The sequence below is a fragment of the Ptychodera flava genome, chromosome 3, assembly GCF_041260155.1.
Source record: "Ptychodera flava strain L36383 chromosome 3, AS_Pfla_20210202, whole genome shotgun sequence".
Classification (NCBI taxonomy): Eukaryota; Metazoa; Hemichordata; class Enteropneusta; family Ptychoderidae; genus Ptychodera; species Ptychodera flava.
Genome location: NC_091930.1, coordinates 3,822,535 through 3,836,566, shown reverse-complemented (window position 1 = coordinate 3,836,566; position 14,032 = coordinate 3,822,535). Strand labels below are relative to the sequence as shown.

General features: G+C 41.5%; 3 protein-coding genes across 3 annotated transcripts in view; all 3 read right to left on the bottom strand.

Annotated features, from left to right (window-relative positions):
* Nucleotides 1-1,272, bottom strand: part of LOC139130295 (uncharacterized) — a 39,373-nt gene extending 38,101 nt beyond the window's left edge. The window contains exons 1-3 of the mRNA XM_070696048.1: nt 1,164-1,272; nt 637-894; nt 228-440 (exon numbers count right to left, since the gene is read on the bottom strand). Of these exons, the coding sequence (XP_070552149.1) occupies nt 228-440; nt 637-894; nt 1,164-1,272 (580 nt within the window). The remainder of the gene's footprint in view (nt 1-227; nt 441-636; nt 895-1,163) is intronic.
* A 609-nt stretch (nt 1,273-1,881) lies between these two features.
* On the bottom strand, nt 1,882-6,292 carry LOC139129444 (uncharacterized). Its single transcript, XM_070695074.1, has 2 exons — nt 5,402-6,292; nt 1,882-4,387 (listed from the first exon to the last, which is right to left on the bottom strand). The coding sequence occupies exons 1-2, from the start codon at nt 6,186-6,188 to the stop codon at nt 1,959-1,961; spliced, it is 3,216 nt and encodes a 1,071-aa protein (XP_070551175.1). The 5' UTR covers nt 6,189-6,292; the 3' UTR covers nt 1,882-1,958.
* Nucleotides 6,293-6,372: 80 nt separating this feature from the next.
* Nucleotides 6,373-14,032, bottom strand: part of LOC139130294 (uncharacterized) — a 58,579-nt gene continuing 50,919 nt past the window's right edge. The window contains exons 64-69 of the mRNA XM_070696047.1: nt 13,611-13,808; nt 12,872-13,030; nt 12,112-12,343; nt 7,786-7,985; nt 7,012-7,308; nt 6,373-6,572 (exon numbers count right to left, since the gene is read on the bottom strand). Coding sequence (XP_070552148.1) covers nt 6,373-6,572; nt 7,012-7,308; nt 7,786-7,985; nt 12,112-12,343; nt 12,872-13,030; nt 13,611-13,808 — 1,286 coding nt within the window. The remainder of the gene's footprint in view (nt 6,573-7,011; nt 7,309-7,785; nt 7,986-12,111; nt 12,344-12,871; nt 13,031-13,610; nt 13,809-14,032) is intronic.

The following is a 14,032-nucleotide window of genomic DNA, read 5'->3' as shown; positions in this document are numbered from 1 at the left end:
GCCATTCCAATAGTGGACCTGACCTTTCATGTAAATTATATGACAATTTAATGTGCTGCAATGTCTGGTAAGTAAATTCGGAGACACAACTGATTGTGGTATCAATTGTTTACTTTGCTATTGCACAGACAATATTTATCTGCTGTGCCAAGTTGCATCATGTTAGCATTCCATAGACCACTGAGGCGCAGGTTTCTATAGAAATAAAAAATCTTGGTTTACTCTACCTGCAGGACAGGGGCTGCACTGAGATGCCAGCTGCAGGTCGGTCACTGAATCTTCGGTGTACGTGCCGTTGGGACAGGGTGTGGGTTCGATAGATCCCTCGGGGCAGAAGGAGAAGGGTGGGCAAGGGTACGGCACGCTGGTGTTGTACATGCAGTATTTGCCGGCTGGACAATCGTCACAGTCTATCTCACCTTCGTTGGCTTGGTATGTACCTGAGAGAGTTGGCGATACAGTGAAAAAATCGATGGTCATCACAGCTGTCTGTATGTAATTAAATGAGCAACTGGACATGGCTAAACACATTGGACGAATATACATCTTTCGTCTTTGATGTTTGAGTTGAATACCATGGTAAACTAGGCATTTCATGCTTTGCAGAGAGCATCACAAGGATATAATTTTAAGTACCTGGATCACAGCCATAGGGTAAGCCCGTTTCCTCTGGGCAGAAGAACCCAACGGGACATGGGTAATCAGTCGGGTTGGGCACATCAATGGCGGCATCATCTGGGCAGTAGAACCTCTCGAAACATGGACCAGTGGGTTCATCCAAGCCCGTGCTGCCACAGTAGAAACCAGGCTCGCAGGGTCTGCAGTCGTTGACGGCAGCACCGTGGGTGTTACGGTTCAGAGTACCTCTGGGGCAAGCAGTTGCATTTGATGTACCTGCAATAAATCATGTTCAGTCGATATTTCATCTGTCATGCTATGTAGAGGTATATGTATGAATACATGCCAGAGCGATACCACTGCATCACAGGCAATACTATTTCAATGCAACAACAAGGGGAATACTTATCATAGTAAGACATTTGAAAAAGCTTTCTATTGGACGGTTAGAAAACATATTCAAAAGTTGGAGATCAGCGTGGTCAACATAAACTTTATGCTATGCTGTTGTGTCACTGACTTTGATAGACATCCAGATACTTTACAGCTGTCTAGGTAGTCACTTGTCTGCTTGACAAACAGATTTGCAAAATGACTGACATGGTAACTTTGATGTATCTTGGGCTTGGATTTTCTCTTTCCTGATATGAGCATATTGACCTCACTGTAACTTGAATGGGGTATGTTTATTGGTCAATTGTTATCAACAAAATCCGTAGCACCCAATTGTATGATCTCTTTCACAAATACGCATAAGAAACATCCATACTGTAAAAATTAGAAAATTTGCCTACCTTAGGACGTCAAATTATAAGTCTTTGAGGGAACGTAGTAGTAACTTACAGTAGCTATTCCTCTCACTTCTACCGCTTGAGGGCGTCCTTCCATAGTACTATAAAAAGCCTGAACAGGCTACCAGGTGTCATTACCTTTCAGAGCTGCTTGTGTAGGTTCCACATCACCAAAGCTGGTGCCCAGGTCATAAGCAATAAAGCTGACCCAATTAAGCAATTAAGCTAAATATTGCACAATAAAGTGCGGAATTTATGCAACAAAGTGCAAAAAATTGTGGTATGAAAACCAAAATCTCTAACAGCACAAAGGCAGGGACCAGTGGAACCTAGGAGAAACAACAGCATGTAAAAACAAGCCACAAAATCAGAATAAAAAAGTCAACTCACCACCAGATGGCATCGGGCTGGGTGGGAGGGAAGAACGTAGTAAGTTACTACTACGTTCCCTCAAAGACTTTAATTTGACGTCCTAAGGTAGGCAAATTTTCTAAGTCTTTCTCACTCACTCCGTAGTAACTTACAGTAGCTGATTGAGTAGCTGGATGCCTAGCGGTGAGTAGAACTGTCAGGATTTTGTGCAGCCCTGAGGATGAGGCGTCCAATTTCCGAGTTCTCAGTGTAACGCCGATAGAATCTTGTAAAAGTAGATTCTGAGGACCAGTCACCAAGCTGAAGTATCTGGGCAGTAGATGCTCCCTGTCGTAATGCTGCTGACGTTGCTGCTCCCCTGGTACTATGAGCAGTAAACTTACTTGTGTCAATGCCTGCACTGGCCAATGTAGTCTTAATCCATCTAGCAATAGTCTGGGAAGTAACTTCCCTATATGGCTGAACAAATGAAATGAACAACTTGGAAGGCCGGGTACTCCCCGTAGAAACAGCATAATCTCTGAACTTAGTAGTTCTCTTTATATACATCATAACATAATGTCTGACATCCAAAGACTTGTCACCAAAACTTGGGCATTTCACCACTCGTGAAGGCCTGGTAACAGACGATGTCTTAGTCAAATTAGGAATAATAAAAATACATTCTCTATCTGAAATATCACAGAATCTGAGGTCCAAATAACTCAGAGTTTGTCCTCTATCTGAAGAAGTTAAAGCGACCAACATACAAGTCTTCAATGTAAGTTGCTTCAAGCTGAGACCTTGTGCTGGGTGAAGAGTCTTCAAATAGTTCAAAACTGTAGATACACTCCAAATTGCTGGATATCGAGGCAAAGGAGGCCGCATGCGAAAAAATCCTCTGAATAAAGTTGTAACAAGAGGATGAGATCCAATGGGCTCATTATCAACATGTTCATGGACGGAAGAAATGGCAGACCTGTAACCATTTAGAGTACTATATGCGAGATTATGAGAATCAAATAAGTACGTAAGGAATTCCACTACCTGTGTTACAGAGCATGAAATGGGATTGGTATTCCGTTGATTACACCAGCTTGCAAAACGCTGCCATCTGCTGTCATACAACCTTGATGTTCTGATGCAAATTGCCTTAATGAGGATTTCAGTAGCTTGTTGCGAAAGTCCCTTACCTCTGTAATGTGCGCGGAGAGCTTCCAAACGGCTAGTGGAATCATATTGAACATGGGTGGATTCCCTGTGTGAGGATCCAGAAGCAAATCTCTGTGTTCTGGTAGAAGTACTGGGTAACTGCAGGTTAACTGTAGCAGTACTGGATACCAGGGTTTGGTTTTCCACACTGGTGCAACAAACAGAGTCCTTGCTTTGTCTTGTTGAATCTTCCTGAGACAACGCAATATCAGAACATGTGGAGGGAACATGTACAAATCTCTCTCTGTCCATGAGATAGTGAATGCGTCTATTGCAAAAGCCTTGGGATCTGGTTTCCATGCCACATAAAGGGGTAACTGAGCGGTATTTCGACTTGCAAATAAATCTATCTCTGGAGTATGGAAAACGCTGCAAATTTGCTGGAATATGTGATGGTCTATATGAAAGTCGTGCTGATCGCTGAAATTTCTGGATTGATGATCCGCCAAGGAATTTTGCGACCCCCGGAAGATGCTCTACTGTGAGGGTTATGTTGTGAGATTCGCAAAACTGCCATACCTGAAGAGCTACTGCACACAGATCTGGTGACTTCACCCCGCCCTGATGATTTAGATAAGCCACGGCTGCTGTGTTGTCTAGCTGCAATGTTATGGAGAGGTCTGATCTGTCCTGTACAAATGACTGAATGGCAAGGAAAGCTGCCTTTGTCTCTAGTACGTTGATGTGGAATGACTTCTCCTGAACAGTCCATCGACCCTGTGTTGACTGGTGTCCGCACACTGCCCCCCAACCACTGAGTGAGGCATCTGCCTGGATTTTCAAGTCTGGAGGTAGTGGATGGAGAGGCCGACTGTTGTGGAGGGGTGCCTGGTGAATCCACCAAAGTAGATCTGACCTTGATTCTGCTGACAGGATTATCTGAAATTCCCATGAATTTGAAGCTAGACTGTGAATTAACTGGTGTTGCAAATGTCTGTAATGGCATGCAGCGATGACCATAGAACCCCTTGCATTCTCTATTAGTCCCAACATTCTTGCTAATTGACGAAGAGACACTAACCTGTTGTCTAGGAGATGACCTGCATAGTCCCTGATTTTTTGCAGCTTGTCCTGAGGTAGGGAAACAGTCATTTCCACTGTGTTGTAAGTGCGGCCTAGATGTAACAGATTCTGAGTTGGGCTGAGATGAGACTTGCGGATGTTGGGTATGAAGCCAAGACGCTGAAGGAGATCTAGCAGGAAGTCTGTGCCTGTCTGACAATTGTCTCTGTGCTGAGCTGTGTTGAAGATATCGTCGATGAAACTGCTGCAGAGAATGCCCTGTGAGCGTGCATGTGCAATTGGAATTTTCATTACCTTGGTGAATATTCTTGGAGCGGATGTTAGACCGAACGGGAGACACACATACTGGTATCGCTGGTCTATCCACTGGAAACAAAGGTACTTGTGATGATCTGGATGGATAGGAATCATGAAGTATGCATCTGTTAAATCGATTGAAGTCATGAAATAATCCTGACCTAGGAGGTGCTCGATGACTGGATGGCTTTCCATTTTGAAAGATAACTTCTTGATGAACTTGTTCAGGTCCTTTAAGTCTATAATTACTCTGTAATCCCCTGACGGTTTGGGCACTGTGAATATTCTTGACACAAACTGATCCTGCTGTGGACTTACTGGCACAATGGCTCCCTTCTGCAAAAGTGAGTCTATCTCTTTCTGGATGATTAAATGCTGGGTATTGGAGGTAGGTGTGGTGATAGGCTGGTAAGTCTGAAATGGAGTTGACATTAACTGTAGCTGTAACCCTGAATGACGTTTCTGATCCAAGTGTTCTGAGTGTAATTGTCCCAAGCCTGAGTGAAATACTGTAGTCTGCCTGCAACTGGGATTGATGAACTTGCCAAGTCACTGCTTATCCTGTTTGGTAGAGGAGTTACCACCTCTGCCCTTTGCTGACTTAAATCCACCTTTTTGAAACCTCTTACCTCCTCTGGAACTGGAAGCCTGGGTATCGGATCGCTGGCTACCTGTAAAACTCTGCCTCCCCGAGTAGTAACGACCAGATCTGCTGGTATTTGAAAATGGCTGTCTGTCGGACTTATAACTGCTCTTGGAGACGACACGAAAAGCATTAACTGACTTCTTGGAATTATTTATGGCCTTAACCAAATTCCCACCAAAGAATCCCTGTGCGGAGGGCTTAGCATCCTGCAGCAACTCCTTATACTCGTCTCTAAAGAGTGGTTTCAACCTAGCTTGGCGAACTTCTGCCAGCAAATAACTAGCTGTGGTCATTAAATGTATGGCATCACCAAGAGCTTCACGGACTAAGGGTACGTGTTGACTGGGGTTGAAATCTGGAGAAATGGTGGTTTCTAAGGCCTGGAGAACAGGACGCACAGCCAAATTGAAAGCCTGGTGAACCTTGTAATATGGACGGTCGTGATTACGGTAAGTAGACTTACTTGACTTTATCAGGTTGCGGACCGATGACGGTAGCTCCTGTGCCCTGAAAAATGGCTCAAACTGGTCAGAAACAGAATACTTCTGCTGCAACTGCTGGATAACGGCTTGAGGTAATGGACGGTCTGCCCTTTTCATAAACCACTCAGCTGTTTCCGTTGTCATATTCCAACCTGGAACGCCCGTATGATAGTCAGGCACGTCAGCATACACAGACGGGGATTCGTCCTGGTCAGGCTCGTTCATAGTAGTAATAGTTATAGGTAGCGAAGACGGCACGTCAGAAATTTCGGAGGCATCTGAATCAAAATTATCGGAACTATCAGCCTCTATTTCAATAATACGCCTACGTTTGTGAGGAACTGGAGCATCCACTGTAGGAAACTTGCGGCTGGAGCCAGGTCTGACCGTAGGATGAGCCTGACACGTAGACGCACAAGATGGCGGCCCACTGACAGCAACGTGCGTTGAACCGGCTGCAACGCTATCACCTGGCTGATAGAATGGCAAAGGTGTGGCGAACATACCTTGCTGACCAAATATCTGCGCCACTTGGGTTGCAATCTGGCGAATTGAGTCTTGGCTCAAGCTAGACGACGGAGCACTTTCTCTATCGCATAACTGCGAGGTAGCACTAGCTTCAGTCGGTGTAGCAATACCGCCACTGCTATGCGTGCTATCCTCGTTGGCTAATGGCAAAGAGTCCCGTTTTTCTTCCGGCTGAGTAACAGGAGCGGGAGATTTACCGGGCTTCTTGCCTCTCTTCGACGACGATTTAGAGTCGGACATCGTGAAGGAACGACCGGTAACACTTGTGGAGATGTTACCGTTCAAGCGTGATGAAAGGTAATGACACCTGGTAGCCTGTTCAGGCTTTTTATAGTACTATGGAAGGACGCCCTCAAGCGGTAGAAGTGAGAGGAATAGCTACTGTAAGTTACTACGGAGTGAGTGAGAAAGACTTAGCAACATTTTAGCAATAGTGACCAGTTGGGCAGGGTCCATTCAAGCCATCATCTCCTGGTTCGTCTACTGCGGCACCACCTCCGCAGACATAACCAGCTTTACAGAGCCCAGTGGGCCAGGTGAGCCCTGGCATTTCACAATACATGCCAGCCAGACAAGGCTGGCAGGCAGAGGCTGTTGCAAGACCAGTCAGGTTGTTGAAAGACCCTGTTGGGTGTAAGAGTGTTACGACCATTGTCAGCAAATTGTATTGTGTCTTGTGATTGAACTATTCCTGGATAAAAACTTTAAAGATGTCCAGCACTGAACACTAACAATGAATATCCTTCGTTGAAAAAAAAAAACACTTCTGGTTTGCTGTACGTACACTTTCAGATTCAGTAGATACAATGAGGTATATTTGCACATTTCTAGGTAAACAATACATGTTTGAAACATGAAAATATCAACAATGATAAAAAAACTGAAGTGGCAACATCTGCAAACACATATTACTTGTAGCAAATGCAGGTATTTCTGTGTAGGAATACTTGTATAACAAAGTCATTTTAAAAAATTTGAAACAAGATGATCATATTTGAACACTTAATGAACAAGACATACGATGTTGCAGCACCCCAGTCACATCCGACTTAAGACACCTCACCTGGAAGACACGGTTCACCATTATCCGTAGTGTTTGCCATACAGTAGAATCCAGAGGGGCAGGGCACGGTAACGTTCATTCCCTTATTTGGACAAGTTGTTCCCGCTGGGCATTCGTCACACTCGCCCATACCGATTCTGGGTGCGTAGCTTCCCTTGTCGCACTGAATTTCAATGGATGTGCCGTTGGGGCAGTAGTTACCCTCCGGGCAGATGTAGCCCATGATGTTGTCGGTGGGATTGGGTACACTGGACCCACCAGTGCACACGTAGCCGGCATAGCAGGGTAGGGTGTTACCTGTGACGGGAGGAATAAGATAAGATGTGGTAGGTGTTACTTGACTGTGTTCTATTATCATGGACAATATCAAATTACAAAAGGATGTCGAAAAAAACAATGTAAATATCTCTATTTCTATGCATCCGGAAGGCTACTGACACCACACGTAAGAAATCAATAAAACACAGGTAAGAAATTTAAATTCAATCTGGTGTGTAAAAGTTGATAGCCTTTGAAGAAGAAAACCGGCTTTCTAGGAAAGAGGGAAAAAAATTACCAAATTACATCATGAGTAGAAATAATTATGTTAGTTGGTATTTGTTCTTTGTGCTGATACCAATAAATGGAACATCTTTTGAATTGCAAGATAGTGAAACACACAGTGTTTTATATATCACCCCAAACTTCTACTCCCACCATCCCCTACACTATAAATGATATTCTAACATGCACAAGAGTTGGGTCAACATGCTCAATGAATTAGCACTCTCATACCTGTCTGGGAGCTGTCTGGAGTGCAGTATCTACCCGGTGGGCAAGGCTTGCAGTCAGTGATGTTCTTGTTTCCCTCACCACTGGATATGGTACCTTCTGGACAGGGTATGGGTATGTAGCTGCCTTCAGGGCAGTAGTTACCAACAGGACATATTGTAGATGCCGGTGTGGGCGTGTCAACTCCACCTTCACAATAGTAGCTATCACAAGACAAAATTTGAATTAATTTCATTGAGCATCCACCTCAGGACAGATAATTACTTTCCCATAGGCCACCACAAGAGTTTTGTGCAAATTAGTCCCCACGGACACCGTCCGGGGGGACTTATAGGTTTGGTCATGTCCGTGCGTGCGTCCGTGCGTGCGTCCGTGCGTGCGTCCGTCCGTCCGTTCACGCAGATATCTCAGAGATGCCTGGAGCGATTTCATTCAAACTTGGTACAAGGATTACTCCTTATGTCATACAGATGCACGTCGATTTGTTTTGTGATACGATCCAATATGGCCGCCAGGCGGCCATTTTATTACGATTTTTTCATGTACAGAGCCATAACTCAGGCATGTTTCAACTTATTTTATTCAAAGTTGGTACAAGGACATTGACCAATGTCATAGATATGCACGTCAATTTTTTTTGTGATACGATCCAATATGGCCGCCATGCGGCCATTTTGTTACGATTTTTTCATGTACAGAGCCATAACTCAAGCATGTTTCAACAGATTTTATTCAAAGTTGGTACAAGGACATTGACCTATGTCATAGCTATGCACAACAATTTGTTTTGTGATACAATCCAAAATGGCCATTTTGTTACGATTTTTTCATGTACAGAACCATAACTCAGGCGTAACTCAACCGATTTTATTCAAACTTGGTACAAGGACATTGACCTATGTCATGCACATGCACATTGATTTGTTTTGTGATATGATCCAATATGACCGCCGTGTGACCATTTTATTACGAACCATAACTCAGACATGTATCAAGCGAATTTATTCAAAGTTGGTACAAGGAGATTGACCAATGTTATACATATGCACATTAATTTGTTTTGTGATACGATCCAATATGGCTGCTGTGCGGCCATTTTGTTATGATTTTTTCATGTACAAGCCATAACTCAGGCATATCTCAACGAATTTTAATCAAATTTGCTACAAGGACATTAACCTATGTCATACATATGCACATTTATTTGTTTTGTGATACGATCCAATATGGCCACCGTGTGGCCATTTTAGGGACGATTCAGAATTTACTTCCAGGGGGAGGGTGGAGGATTTTCTATTTTCTGGGTGATTTTTTTCCATGGCCCCCCCTAGTAAATTATAGAAAAAATCTATGGCCCCCCCCCCTCATCTTTCGTGTTTTTTTTCCATGGCCCCCCCTAATATATACACATGCATATACATTATAGACATATCCAGTCTAACAAGTTGCAGGAACTGTAGTGGACATTTAATCGATTATATAACAAATCATTTCAGGGTTATGTGACTATAAAAAAGAATGATTTGCAGGGACTGCAAGTGGCACACTTTTGGAAAGGGTAGCAATAAACATATCTGGTTGTAAATTTCTGAAGAAAAGTAAATTACTAAATATGAATACGTTTTTCGTTATGTCTCACTGATAAATATGATGCACACAAAGACAAGCAAAGATGTCAGTTAGAAATGGTGAACAGGAAATCAGAGGAGCAGATAATTGGCAAAGTGATATATATCTAGAAGTTTAATTGTACATCATTTGCAGATATCCAGATATTTCTGGAAAGTAAGATGTACATGTACATGCACAAGTTCAGCATACATTTTCATTTGATGATGCTGAATGCAGACTCACGGTGAAAGTTTTAAACATTAGGAATTAAAATTGGTGAAAGCCAACTTGTTTTTAATTTTCTCTTTTTTTCTAATTTGGTTGTCATAAAACCAAGTAGCTGCCATGGAAAGCAACAACGCTGAGGAATATTTTAGATCATTTCTTGAACAAAACACCTTATCAAAAACATGAATTCACATGTTATTCTGCTCATTCCATTAACAATCCAATGTTCATATTAAAATGCAGATAACCCTGTGTAAGTCAAAGTTCACATTTTGTCAGCAGTATTTTTCAAAATTGACAGAGCATTCATATTTCAAATTTTTTTAACAAACTTTAATCTTAAAATAGTCATGATGCGCATGTTTTCAGATGACATGAAACAATACATGTTAATTTGTTTTTTGCCTTTTCTGCCAGCCGCCACTGAGAAATCTTTGATTATACATATCAGAATGAATGGGACACAAAAGTATTAGCATCAATACACAATGTGTAAGCCTATCCATATTTCTCCTAGCCTCATACACACTGAGATCACTTCTTGGACTACAGCAAATTTCTTGTGTACACAATATTTCAACAATCCGACACCATAGCATTGATGCAGAGCCACATGATCTTCTGGATGCACATACAGGATTACTGGAAAATTAACCCTTTTGTAAATTTTTCACCATATATTTTTGACAGTAATACATAATATTTTTATTTTCAACATTAAAAACTATTCGCTGAAAAGCAACTTGAAGATGAGACGGCCATAAATTTATTTTCAAAAAAGTTTATAGTAGATGTAAGCACTGTAAAAAGTTATGTAGAACATTTAAAAAATTTAGAAAGGGTAAAATTGATGAGAATGAAACATAGAAAAAGGAGCAGAAAAGAAGAGAGGATAAAAAATACGAAGACTATGACTGGTTAAAGTTGCTCTTGAGTGGGAACCTTCAAATTTAAACGTAAAAGAATTAGATAAATACCTTGATAAACATAAATTACCAAAACAAAAAAAATTGAAAGCTGAAAAGTTCAAATTATAACCGCACATATACATGCACAACCTTCATTCAATTTAAGAAAACTGTCAGGGAAAGATGTAACAACTTATGTCACAGATGAGTCAGAGTCAGATAGCAGTGACTCTGAATTGGAAATCTCTGTCAATGGTTCTTCGGAAATTTTGATATTGGGAGGCAAAAGAAGCCAAGAAATCGAGTGATTTGCATACATTTGCACAAATTAACACTTCTTTATCATGCAACTTTACACTGCTTTACAAGCTACAAGGTAAACCCAACCTGATGACGCTGAATATTTGCTGTAATTTTAGCATTTGTTCAATGTTCATCTCTGTGTATCAGCATTTATTTGTTATTCTATCACTACATAGAACACCCAATGCTGTATTTAGCAACATACCAGTGTGAACATAAATGAGTTATGACCATTGTTATTGTTGATAAATGTATTCTAGCCTGGACTTGATTCGAGATCTCTTTTCAACAAAAACAACGCCGACTCGGACTGTTTACTGTATGGTTTGTGTTGACATGCTAAATACTGGACATTTCATGACGCTTCAGGGAGGAGAACAAGATACTGCAGTAGATGCATAAAACAAACCACTGTGAATATTACCGAATTTGGCAGCTAAAGGAGTTTAACTAAACACGTTGAGTTTATCTGTCACCCAGGTAGCATCTATGGTTCTCTTTTGTAGAGATCAGAAATTCTGGGCAAATATTGAATTGATGATTTTTTTCCTTGGCCCCCCCTAAAAGATTGTGGTATTTTTGTCTGGCCCCCCTAAATTTTCTTGGGAAAAATGGGTGGCCCCCCCCTGAAAATCCTCCACCCCCCCCTGGAAGTAAATTCTGAATCGTCCCTTATTATGATTTTTTTCATGTCCTGAACTACAACTCAGACATGTATCAAGCGAATTCATTCAAAAGTATTTTTATCACAGACCTAATGAAGAGGACTCTATCCTCTCTGAGGACCTGTAATCAAAGTACCCATTAACAAGTGGGGACTGTGTCATCAACGATGACTTGTTTTTACTATTTCAAATCATTCAGCGGCATAAATACCGTTGAAAAGAGTTAGATCAATGTGGGTTTGAGTACTGATAAAATTTGCATGTGGGCTAGTCCACTGAAATTTTGAGTTAGTGATGACATTGGCCACCACAATGCCACTTATTGCTAGGATTTTCATGGACCATATATTTTCATAGGCCTTATAACTCCCTATATTACCACAGAATAATACAGCCATCTTTCACTAGTCTGCATTGTGATTCAAGCAGAGAATAATATTTGCAGAAATTTCAAATCCAAGCTCAAACCAAACAAGCATTTACCGTATGCAGGTATCAAAGCTCAAAGGTCAGCAAATATTTTTCACCTGAAATATCTTGATGGGTACCAAACCCACAAGGGAATTACTTATCCTGTACGATCACTCAGCTGACAAGGATAACCCTATACTTACCCTGGATAGCATTCACCTTCCGGTTCAGCCAAACCTGGAGTCATGCAGTAGAACTTAGGTGGACAGTCCAAACACTCAGTATCGTCTTCCGCATTGGTTGTATTCAGGAACGTACCACTGGGACAGGGGTGTTCATTGGCCCTGGTTGTGCCAGCTGGACAGTAGTGACCTTCTGGGCAGGATGCGTTGAACAGCCCGGTGACCGGAGCCAGGGTGTTGTCACAGAAATATCCTGTGTTGTGAGATATATTGGTTAGGAAGACTGTCACAATCACTGCACAAAGAGCTTTGCTGAGTTGAATTACAGTGTTCAGTAAAGCTACACTGAAGTTCACTACAAGTTGATTGTCATGAAACATGCTCCTGCAAATCAAACTTGTTAACCATGTATATGTATTTCAGATGGCTTAAGTAGACACTTTTTGACCTGTACACACACTTGAATAGGAAATAACAGTTGATGGAAATAAATGCATGGGTATTACAGGAGTACACAATGGCCTTTTGCAACAGAAGGAGAGGGTTGTTTTTGATAAACTTTGAAAAACCATGTTACAGACACAAGGTTGTTTTAACATGGTGTAGGTAAAACTAGCCCATATTCAGAGTGGTTGTACAGAAATTCAGAAAATATTTGGACCAACAACTTTTCCTCCTTATTTAATTGCTTTGTTTGGTCTTAGGTAAACATATGTCACATGCTATCCCCTTTTATACATCAGAATCCTCATTAACAACAACTTAAACCTGCCACGCGTACCTGCAAGACACTGATCGCAGGATGACTGTCCCATCTCATCTTGGTAGAATCCACTGTCGCAGCGGGTCGGTGTGACTGACCCAGCGGTACACTTGTGACCTTTAGGACAGAGGTAATCCCCAGGTGTTGGGGTCACCTGACCTGGCGGGCAGTAGTAACCTGTGAACAGAACGGCAGAAAAGTTCAAAGTAAGTGCTAGGCTTAGGTATGCTCGACTCCTAAAATGTGAAACTTTTCTTGATACAGTGGTAATGCGAAAATGGTGATGACAATACACACTTGAGGTAAGGTTTTGATTCAAACATGTTTAACTTTAAATTGAACCAGACAAGAGTAAAGAGCATTCAGTGAACAAATAGTAAGCTAGTGAACTTCTAAACAAGTCAATGATCATCTAACTTTTCATGTCATCCTTCAAACAGTATGACCACTGTTGGAGCAATTACATTCTGTCCACTATATATAGTTTTCTTGTTGTCATTTATCCATAGTTTTATCAGGTGTAATGTACCGGGGTATGTTAACATAAGAACACAAACAATTATTGTTTTCATCTTGTATACTTAACTCACCCTTGAACATTCACATAAAATCACAAGTCAATTCATGATCAAACTACAAAACGTACATCACTCGTCACCTTTACCCATCTTGCGGAGACATTGCAGCCAAAACCAGAAATACTTCCAACGATTAAAAGAGAAATTACAAAAATTAAAGGCCACAATACGTTAGTTACCTTCAGAGCACTGTCCAGTGATTGCATCAGCTCCCACTTCATTACAGAAGCTTCCTCCATCACACGGCAGACAGTCATCAAACGCATCCTTCTTAGTGGTTGGGTTGTAAGTACCATTGCTACACGGTGTGGGTAGGTCACTTCCCAGTGGGCAGTAATGACCAACTGGGCAGTCCTCTTCATCTGCATCATCAGAACCTGTGGAGAGAAATGTACAAAACATTCTCTAATGATTCTAAGCATTCTTTTTCCATTAGGAAACTATTAAATCAGGTACCAGGTGCCTAAATTTTAGCTTTAAACCTTGGTGAAATCCTAACCATCCCTTTTCAAAAAGAAAGATCAAATCATGGTTCACTACCAAATATTTTGGCAAGGGAAAAATTTTCTTAACATGCAATAATATGTAATTCAAAATGGCC

Coding starts and splice junctions, on each gene's coding strand:
- LOC139129444 (XM_070695074.1), bottom strand. CDS start 6,188: ATGTCCGACTCTAAATCGTCGTCGAAGAGAGGCAAGAAGCCCGGTAAA. Junction 4,388..5,401: donor CCGCAACCTGATAAAGTCAA/GTAAGTCTACTT, acceptor CTATCCATCCAG/ATCATCACAAGTACCTTTGT.